Genomic DNA, 11,133 nt, shown 5'->3' with positions numbered 1-11,133 from the left:
CCACCCTCCCCCGTCTCTGACCGTTCAGGTGGTTCTCATGGTGCAGTGATCAAGGAGCTCGGCCACCTGAGACTTGTGTTGGCTTGCACCACAGAGTAAGGTCCCCCCCCCTAAATAGGCTTCCGCCCCCCGTTGCCACAACGAGGCTTCATAAGCCGCTGAATTCCTAGTGCCCTTTAAACACAGTGGTCTGTCAACCTCTTTCCTGCTCCCATTGAGTGAGGCATTGTCTGTTTTAGCCCTGCAGACAGCTGTGAAACAATGTCAAAGCAGCACTCTCTCACCACTATGCTGAGTACTGTCTCATTGATGAATCATCATATTATGGCAAAACAACAAAAAAGGCTGACAGACAACAAAAAGTTTCCCGTTTGGCGAAAGAAACAAAACAATGAGGCTATTAATTTTACATCGTGATGACTGTAGTAAAGACAGTTGTGTAAATATATGATGTGGTCCTGCTGCTGTCGCGAATACAGAGCTTGTATTTTGACATCCTCTTTTCATGGCAGAGTTAGTGTTTATTATTGTAATGCTGAGGTCATTACAGCACAACCAAAAGCCTGCTGAGTGACCTAAGTAGGAAGGCTTGTACAAGGCAATTATCAGTTACACTTTACTATATAGGAAAAATAATTACTAACAGACTTACTAAAGGAACAAGTGAGGAACAAACTGAGAACTAAATGTAAATGAAAGCATCGGCAAGTTCCCAAACAATATATTTATATATAATATTATTTCTATATTTTTATGTCTCTTGAGGGCATACACATGTTTGACATTTTAAGGTTTTTTAAAGTTGTTATGGCTAGCGTGCAAATAGTTGCTCATTTACACACCCAGTATAGCTGCGTAGCAACATTACCATTCATTTGGGGTCCTGTTTCTGGCCACCTGACAAACACAAGTCCAATATTGACGCTCCTTCAGCTTTTTCTGTCACCAACTTATTGGTAATACATCTGGGTCTTTCGCTTGCCAGATGTTCTGCCATGTTCACCAGCTAGTTGATCGTTTTTCTGTGTCGAAAGTCTAACATTCATTCTTCCTTTTAGCTCTGTTTTGGTCTCCGCCAACCCCTGGCTCTTTAGCTGTGGAATGCTCCACTATGTTCACCAGCTAGTCGCTAACTTTGTCTTTTTGCAGATTGGTGATGAGCAGTGTACAGATGCTTTGCAGCAGTTTATATGTTGAAAACAGCTGCCTGTTGCTGGCAAAAACAACACTGTGAGAGCAGGTAAAGTAAACCGAAACAGTTAAGTTGCGGCAGAAAAACAAAAGAGTTGAAAGATGCTGTAAAACTCCGTAGAGCTTATGGTAACAGCAAAGTCAGGTGATAATTATTTGTACATCCACAAAGTCACAAAATGGTAAGTAATTGTGAGGCAATGAAGAAATTACTTGGTAGCTACTCAACATTTTGTGTACCATATCGTTAAGGCTTACCCGGTCATTATTGTTTATATCAGTTATGTTTCTTCTACCATTTGAAAATAATCTCTCAACCATAACCATCCTCCCTTTTGCTCTCTGTTCTGTGTCTTTTTACAGGCCAGATTTGCATCATATGTGACCCGTCAAGAAATAGGTTTAAGCTTGGTAGCAATTGCCAGAATTCAAATATAGTATATGCACCATTACACTCCTTCATCTGTGTGAACTCTCAGCTGATGGGTAAGATGTTTATTGCCAAGTTACCAGTAACTTATCTAGCAGTTGCTGTATTTCATACCATGGTAAAATTACCATAGTTTTTAGCATTCTGTACAATATATACTGTATATATATATATAACAGTTGAGAATACAGTAATATTACTGTCAAAACAGCACAAATCTTTTACATTGTAGGTAGACAAAGGTGAGAGGGAAAAGTGGGGCTTGGTCCGCAAGTGTGTGTGTTTGGATTAGAGGGAAAGAAAAAAAGAGTCTGGTGTCATGAATACCAAATTCAATTTGTCACATGATTGTTTCAATTCTAAAAAGCGAAGTGAGATCATGTTTTAAATTGACTTTAAAAAGATCTCCAGGAAGGGGTGAGGGAGGTGTCATAAACTGTAATAAGACATCACACTCATAAAGGCTGTGGGGACGATGATCTAAACAGAAGTAATGTGAGCGTTTCACAGACAGGATGCACCCACCGTGACTACACTCACGACACAACGCCTGCTACACAAGTCTCTCTCTGAGTGATTAGGTTTCACACAGAAATGTATTTCCTCACTGCAGTTGTCTGCAGGCAACCGTGCATCTATCCCCACGGTAGAAATAATGAGTGTTGATTTCTTTTGACATTTTTCTCACATTCCTCAGCAGCAAGTGTTTTCAGCATGGAATTCCGAACTCAATACAGTTGATGGAAGCAGACATATAGAACACGATATATCAGCTTTTCAGTTGGAGTTGTCCAGTTGACAAGAGGAAATATTTTGATGTCAAACGGCAGAACTTCCTGCCACCTGATATGTTGAATGCCACACAATCACCTGCGTTCATCATGTTTTAATCAAAGTATGACCAGGAGGCAAAATGCTGACCATTTCACTTTGCAGGGCTCTGCATTTTCCCGTGTCGCATACATAGTGGACTAATCTGGCAGTGATAAGTGGCACAGGCCACGCCAGAGACAGCTGCCTAGTATTTGGGATATTAACAGCTGTGTGCTTTAAGCGGGCAGTGACTCATGTGATTTGATGACAGTCCAGTAGGGGGTCCTTGGATCTTTCTGCAGGTCTGCTTATAGTTTAGTATACGATTCTGGAGATGGAGCCATGCGTGTGAGGTCATAGGTAAAGAAGACCCTGGTGGGAGCGCTTTTTTTCCGTTTGCTTTATAAAAAAATATTATTTATGACCAGTGTTGGGCTTTACGGGATAACACGTCACTTTTTATTTCTATACATGCTGAATATAGATGTGTCATGACAATGTTGAGGATTTGTTGTCAAGAGGCAGTTTTGACAGCGCAGCGTTAAGTAACAAAGGTAATGAAATGAGAAATGTACTTTTGCATTTCATTAGTGAATAAGTATTGTGTGTATTTTGTGTTAATAGCTTCTTTAACAGTTCTAGAAACGTGAATGCATTTGTTTTAACACTATAGGCTAATGTAAATTTGAATACAATCAATGCAGATTTTATTTGTATTTTTTGTTTATTTGTCAAGAAAAAAAGACTCGTTTTCATGAATTATAGAAATTAATAGAAATCCATGGGCTGCCTGGAATAAACACACAACAAACACATTTAAAAAACCTAAAATGATTTGCTGTCTTTCCCAGTGTTACTTTAGAAAAAATATATTTGTGTCTCTACAAGAATAGAGCAAGAGCCAGAAGGTGATTAGCCTAGCTTAGCATAATAACTGGAAGCAGGGGGGGAAAGCTAGCCTGGCTCTGCAGTCACTAATTAAGACATTGTAACGTGTTTGTTTAATCTGTACTCAATGCCAGATTTAACAGAGTGACTCTGTGTAACCATTTCTTGATGAACAGGATCTCCATCCATTCAGAACTTCTGTGCGGTCACTTTGCCCAGCTGCTCAAAGAAAAAGTTACAGCACACAACTGCCTTGAATCACAAAAATATGTTTGCAAATTACTGTTTGTGTATGGATTAAATCAATGAGATACACCATGTTAATTAGTGAGTAAGTGGGTTTTTGTAGAGAGTAAAGCTTGCCATTTATCCTCTAATACACACAAACATGAGTGGTATTGATATTCTCTTCTAACTCTTGGAAAGTCAGCAAATACAGTAAGAGTGTTTCCCAAAATAAAGCTTCTTCTTGCCTTACCCTTCTCTTTATCCCTCAGTTTTTTTTGTTTCCCAGACTCTCGCATACATACAGACATATATACGAACATGCAATCTCCTTCTCTCACCACACCAACCTCTCTTTTCAATCAGTTTGCATGGGTCAGTGTTAACAGGTGATGTTTAGATATCTCAGAGCTCAGGGGGAGATTACTTTACACCACTAGCTTCTAACTTGATGGCTTCCTGCCTCGAGAGAACATCTATTCTCTAAATATACACGAAACACACAAACACACACACACACTTAAATTCTCTGTTCTCTCACTACTCACATGAGGTTTGGCATCAAATATGGTGAGGAACGTGTTTATGCACACCCTTTTTGCATATAATCGAGCTTTGCATTCATGTGCTCAGACAAATTGTGTCATTTAATAATATATATCCACCTGTTTGAAAGGAAGAGGAGAAATTACCGGATCATTTCAATCCCCAAAGGCCACAGGCTGGACAACTGCTGCACTATTTGTGACCAGCAACCAAAAATAACAGTGAGGTCACATGGGGTAAAAAATAGATAACACCACCCAATGAGAGTTCGGCGGGAGGGTTCACTTCCATCATGGATGCCCAGAAAAAGACAAGCTTGACTGGAGAAAATCTGTAATTGCTTTCTGGGTTACTTGATCGTAACGCTCCATTCCTACACTTGGAAGATTGCGTTACATATAAACTAGCTCAGGCTAGTTTTCAGGACACTAAGTTAAAGTCCTCCATTACACTGCATTTTAAATGGTGATTTTCATTTCAAAAGTCAGTTCACTCTGGGTCTGGTAACCATTTCTCTGCATGATTGTTATATTATAAAACCTAGTACTTCTCATCTTTTTACATTCTGTAAAAGCATACAAAACAGATGTAGCTCACAGACAGTGTGTGAAAACACACCCTTTTCTCTCAGCCCAAATACCCTCAGAAATGAGGATGTATGATCCCCACAAGTCGCACAATTTCCTCTTGTTGACCAATAAAGATATTTTACTGAACTAAAAAAGGTATTTGTTGGCTAATGAACATTTTAACATGTACTGTGGGAAGGAAAGAAACAATTTGATTCTAGACTAAATTCATTTTTAACGTTTGCAGCAGAAAGAAGGATCTCTACTGTTTTTACATTGTGCTACCACAATGTTCCATTCTGCCGTTGCATTGTTATATGCACTTTGCATAATTTCCACCAAAGCTTCTCCAACAGTCTGATGGTCATTTCTTTACCCTCCATTTTTTGGTGTGTGTGAAAGCACAGATAGCACCTCAATGAATCGATGTGTTTCCTGCTAATGACCACTTCCTGGTACACCCTTAAAAAATAACAGAAGTACATGTGAACTGTGAAGAGCTACAAAAGCTTCAGCTCTTTGATGTTCTGTGCATTCGTGAATTTGTCTTCAGACTGCTAACAAACAATCGTAGATCTAATACGACACTGATCACAGTGCGGACTGCGGGCGAGTTCATAAATTGTAGACTAGAACTAAGACTTTCCTTAATAGTTGATATGTATGTTGAAAAAATACAACAGTGCTGACTTAAAATATAATATACTTAGTGGAGAAATGATTGGATTATCAAATGTAACATTTGCCATTGATTAATCAACATTTAATTTGCTTCCCAGTTCCTCCAGAACACAAGGATGACTTTGATCTACTCAGTGATTCTCTGCCTCTTTTTTAAGGGCAGGAGCTGCCAGCCGTGTGTCCAAGGTATGATGAATTGTATCTTCAAATACAGTAAATATAAACTAATACATTCCACATTGAACAATTCGGGAAATTGTTGTAATTTTGCTTTCTTTGGCAGAAACTCTGAACGAAAAAGAGTTTTCAATCAGTGTGACCTCACACATTCAAGCAAAATCTGGTGAATGTATTAGGATCCCTTATGAATTAACCCTTCCAACAACCAAAGTTACAGTCCCATATCGGAAGTATTTGTTCAAAGGAGATCCACAAAATACAGTAGATATTTAAAAAAATTCCAGTACAGAATTTGGGACAAAAGACTCTTTCCACATAAATGGTCTACCACGTGGAGAGCATGAGTTTGGCTTCAAACTCAAATGGAGATGTAATCAGACGTATATTTTTCTAAAGATGGTGCAGATCTCAGTTTCTGGGGAGTAATGCATGTCTTGCTCATAAAAAGTGAATTGATTTTCTTACATGTAATAAAATGTATTTATACAGCAAAACAGCAAAAAAAGAACAACACATTCCTTGGAATAGTTCAATATTTTATTAAATACACAGTTACAGCATTGTTACTACTCCTTTTAAGACCACACATTTTTTACATTTTGTTTGTGTATTGACCACAAAAATAAGTTACAATGTGTTAATTAGTCAGCTGTAGTAATATTTCTGTACTTTGGATGGAGTCAAGCCGTTTACCCCTGCTTGATTCCAGCTCCGTTCTTGATGCACGACATGAGAGTGGTATCGGTCTTCTCATCTTACACTTGGAAAGAAAGAGAATAAATTCATTTTACCAAATAATTACTTAAAACCTCCCCTGCATTGTCAAAGGCTGAGCTAGTTGACAGGAAAGTATAGCTTGCAACAGTTGACAATGCTATAATATTATTTATTTTCAGAATTAACCACAAGACCATATATTCAGCTTTTTCCCATGACGGAGGGACAATCTGCCGAACTGACATGTATGGCTGACATATTATGCGAGGAAGCACTAACACTCCACTGGGAATGGACAAAAGCTGATGGACGGTCTACGGTGCTTCGTGGTGATCCTTTGCGGCGTCGCGGTGATTCTCGCCCGTATGAAGAGGATTCATTAAAACTCACTCCTAGCGCAGATGACCACAACACCAACATCACATGTGTGGCAAATTATGATCACAGTATTGTCAAGACAACTGTCTCATTGACTGTGGAATGTAAGTAGGTTGCCGCATTTGTTGGACTAAATATTAATTTGACATGCTTCCAACCCATATTCTCTCTATACTGGTCATTAAGATTGCGCAAGTATTTTCTCAATTATGCTTCTTTCTTTATTTCAGTTCTTCCTAAGATCCAAAATGGTTCCCAGTGCATGGTTGAAGGAAAGCTTGTGGTCTGTGTTTGCATCAGTCGGGGGAATCCTCTGCCTCTAATCTACTGGCCTTGGGCCTCTCTCACTAACTTCTCAGTCACCCGCTATAGCAGCATCCAGACAGTTCACAGCACTATGCTTGCTGCCGACTATACCAACACCAAATGCATCAGCAGCAATAAACTGGGCCGGGCTGAGTTTGAACTTCCGCTCCAGAACTACACTGAGAACTGTGAGTAGTCCTTCATATGTATCTCTGTTTGCATTGCCATTGTGCAACATTCTATCCTCTAAAAATCTTTAACAAGACATATTTTAAAATATTCATATCAAAATATCCTATTTGTTCTATGATGAATTTAAGTTATTGCTGCTTTTTTATATATCAAAATAACCATTATGCAGCAAAGAGCAAGTGTCAAAACCTGCAGGTAAAAGCATTTGAAATGATATACATTAACTATTGTGTTGATCTATACTCACCTATTTAATTGACTATTGGGTCAAATTACTTTGACAGACATCAGTCAGAATGGTAGACAGAGGATTTAGAGAGATTTATTTGATAACACTGAATGTTTACATGCTGCTGACCTTGCTGTTGAAAACTGCGTAAACTTTTTTTTAATGAAGTTGAAACTATGAATTTATTTAGATTGGTTAGGTATGAATCCCAAGTTTGATGCGGCCCTTCCCTGGATAATTGCTGGTGTATCTTTAAGTCTGAACCTGGTCCTCCTCACCACCATGATCATCCTCACTTACAAACGGTGAGAATGTGAAATTACCCTGAATGCAAACCCTAATGATGTCAACTGATGTCAATAAATCAAAGGATTACGTTTTTACCATCTTCTCTTCTAAATTTTCAGGGGTAAGAATCAACAGAGGAAACCTAGCGTGGAGATTAACACTTATGCTTCCCTGAATCAAGCAGATTTTGGGCAAGAATATAGTGTTATCTCACCACATCCCAGGGCTGTGTCCAAGGAGTGACACATGACACCCAGGAAATCTGATTGGCCACCACATTATCTATTAAACACAGGAATGTAAGAAACTGTTAGATACTGTAATGTTAGTAATTAAAGTAGATGAGTAGTGGGGACAGAAATTGTAAATTAATGCTATTCTGATGTGCTTTTGTGTGCGTGCAAATACTTCATGCTAACCCTGCATAAATCACCCAAGAGCATATCATTCGCTGCTGCTTATTGATACCCAATTTTTTAGTCCTTGAGTTATGTATAGTTTTCTATATTATTTTTGTTTAAATGTTTGAACTAAATAAGAGTACATTATTTTGACATTGACCAGATACTGGGCAGTCAAGTCTGCAAAGTGTAATTCATATTCCACTTTAAAGATAGTTTCCTATAATACATCACAATATCATCACCAATATCCTCAGTGATATTGGTGAGAAGAGGAGTCTGCAAAGAGCTAAGGGGATATTAAAAGAAAATACCAACCAACCTCACCCTGATACCGTCTGGAAAGAGATACAGAATTATCAGCTGCCAAACCACCAGACTTCAAAACAGCTTCTTTCCTCTGGCTGTGAGACTCCTTAATTCATCCTCCACCCTCTATATATAATATTGTTTTTTGTTGTTTCTTTTCTATGTAGCAAATTGGGGCTACAAAATTTTTTTCGTTGTGCAACCCTGTCGTACAATAACAAATAAAAGACTTTGTAACCTATGTCGCATTAAAAAAAGACCGTTCTAAGAAGTGTTTAGATGTGTGAAACACAGCGAATAACTTCCTTTCATATCACATGGCACCAACGATGTCCACAAAAGGTTTCAGGGACAAAACATCTGCAGTCGCTACAGCCAAACTCAAATCCCCTCACACTGAAATGTTTTATTGTCCATTTGTAAATTAATTAACCAGCTAAAGAAGCTTTTATTCTCTAAAACTAAGTAATGTATGGATGAATTACAGGAAGTGGCACTTCCTCCAGTGACAAGATTACTAGCATAAGAAATAGAAAGATGATGTACAGCTTTTTGAAAGCTACTGTATGTATCATGATCATTTGAGGCCACCAGTTGAACACGGGGCACGGCAGAACATTTGTAGGCTTTAACAGTGTCAGTCTGTCTAAAGCAGGGCTCATCCTTTTACACACCCACTGAGCTCACTGCTATTCTACGCTCTCATAAAAAGCTTTTCGCCTCATTTCATTCCCTTACAGCAGGATTAAGGCCTTGTAGCAAAAGGCCCTAATCCCACAGGTGTTGTGCGCGCACACACACACACACACACACATCACACACAGTGATCACACAGTATTTTTTCTCTCTCCTGGTAAAGACCCCAAAAATGTACCCTAGAACCAGATCCTGTGTCTTTAACTTAACACCTTAAAGCAATAGTTTAACATTTTGAGAAATACACTTATTCATTTTCCTGCCAAGTGTTAGATGACAAGATGGATACCATACATGTCTGTATAATAAGTATACACAAACAACATCACACTGTGCTCAACCTCTGCTGGAACGGACTCCTTCAAAGGACGGTTTCAGTGTGCCAAGGTGTCCCTTGATGAAGTCCTGGTACTCCCACGACTGAAAGATGGCAGCTCTCAGAAGACCCGTGGAACTTTCAACCACAGATAACCTGGCCTCAGAGATACTAGGACATCTAAAATTAGTGTTGTCAGAGCGTTCCTCGATAAGGAAGTTTGAGATTTCACACTCCTTGTTCACATCCCACTGCTGCTGTGGGAGTAAAGTGTGTGTGGTTGCCAGTGAGCCAGAGAGAGAGACACACAACAGAATCCAGTTACTGAAAAGAGCAAAAAACGCAATGAAGATTTTTTTTGAAGCTATGTATGTCAAGCAGTGTGTAACGAAATGTGGTGCAATGGGGAAAAAATGCCAGGAGGAAGTAGAACATTAAGAGAAAATAGAGATACGCTTCGGGAGCTATTGTGACTTAACAGCGCTAGCCTGATCAGGCTAGCCCTGCGAGTAGTCATTAGGTCACCAGGCTTTGTTTTTGAAGCGTGAATGCAACCAGCAGAAGTAAAAAGCTAACTTTATTCTAAGAACGAACAACGCCATGGTTGGATGAGCGCGAGTATAAACGAGGCTGCGAAGACGGATTAGTCGGTGTGATGATATTTACTGACGTATTTTATGTCATAAAACAAAACTTTAAAAATCTCTGGAGCTTGTGTTAACCACAGATCTTATTTCAGACCTCTAACCAAAAACCCATTCAAAAAACCCATTGACTTCAAGACGAGGGAACCCGAAAGTGCAAACATGCTTACTCATCTGGGGTTGTTACTCTATCAGACAACCTCAAGGCATTTCACAACAATGGTAATCAGGTGCCTACATTTGAATCGGAAGTTTAAAAGGCTGTTGAGGTCTACTCTGCTTTTTGTTTCCTCTCTTCAATACCGAGACTACCTGCTGCCAACAGGAAATAGGTGCCACGTCTGACAATCGGCTATCCACTTTTACCTTATCTTAAGATATATGTAGACAACCAGACTCCGTAGCTTATTTAATCATGTTATCTGCATGTGTTTGTCTGTGTATGTGTGTCTCCGTGTATGCTGTCACTGTGCAGTACAGATGTATATGATTTATATTTGGTGCAGCAAAGTCAAATCTGACGCCAGATTATTGTTTGAGGCTACTATCTTTTACACAACTTCAAAAGATCCCGTATCCACAAATCTAAACTTGGTTAAACATAACCACGATTAAGACCTCAATTGTCTACGCATTCAGTCGGAGTTACAATTGTATCAAGTAGTCCCATGATTTGAAAACAGATAACAGAAAAAAACAAACAGATATGCATATGAAACTCGTGAAATTGTACGAGAGAGAGTGAATGCAAAGTTTGGTAATAAGAACCATTTGTCCCTTTCCAGATCACAAACACTTGATCCAAAACAGGCACGGGGGAATGAACATTTTAAAAGGAATACATTTCATGACGATCCATCACTCATAACAACCTCCAATACTGTTCAGCAGTGTGCATGAGCTATGACCTTCGGCAGGTTCATGACATCAGAGACTCACAAGAAAAGGTTCAGCGCCACCTCCCCACCACCTCCATCCGCTCTCCGACCAAAAGGGGGAGAGAAAAAAAGTCTAGGCCTGTTTCAAATCCCAAACTGCGTAAATCCTGTGGCATGAGTCCATGAAGCAGTCCTGGGGAAGGAGGATAGTGTTTGGGGGATTAGCCCCAGTCCAGGTGGTCTTCATTTAACCCCC

The 11,133-nt window shown here is 39.3% G+C and overlaps 1 protein-coding gene across 1 annotated transcript; it reads left to right on the top strand.

Annotated features, from left to right (window-relative positions):
• Positions 1–5,453: 5,453 nt before the first annotated feature.
• On the top strand, positions 5,454–7,876 carry LOC116388919 (sialic acid-binding Ig-like lectin 5). Its single transcript, XM_031857252.1, has 5 exons — positions 5,454–5,529; positions 6,420–6,722; positions 6,849–7,112; positions 7,536–7,650; positions 7,753–7,876. Exons 1-5 carry the CDS (start codon positions 5,460–5,462, stop codon positions 7,874–7,876), a joined length of 876 nt encoding a protein of 291 aa, XP_031713112.1. The 5' UTR covers positions 5,454–5,459.
• Positions 7,877–11,133: the final 3,257 nt, after the last annotated feature.

Source organism: Anarrhichthys ocellatus, unplaced genomic scaffold (genome assembly GCF_004355925.1).
Source record: "Anarrhichthys ocellatus isolate YVR2014 unplaced genomic scaffold, GSC_Weel_1.0 scaffold2, whole genome shotgun sequence".
NCBI lineage: Eukaryota > Metazoa > Chordata > Actinopteri > Perciformes > Anarhichadidae > Anarrhichthys > Anarrhichthys ocellatus.
This window is presented reverse-complemented; position numbering and strand designations above follow the sequence as displayed.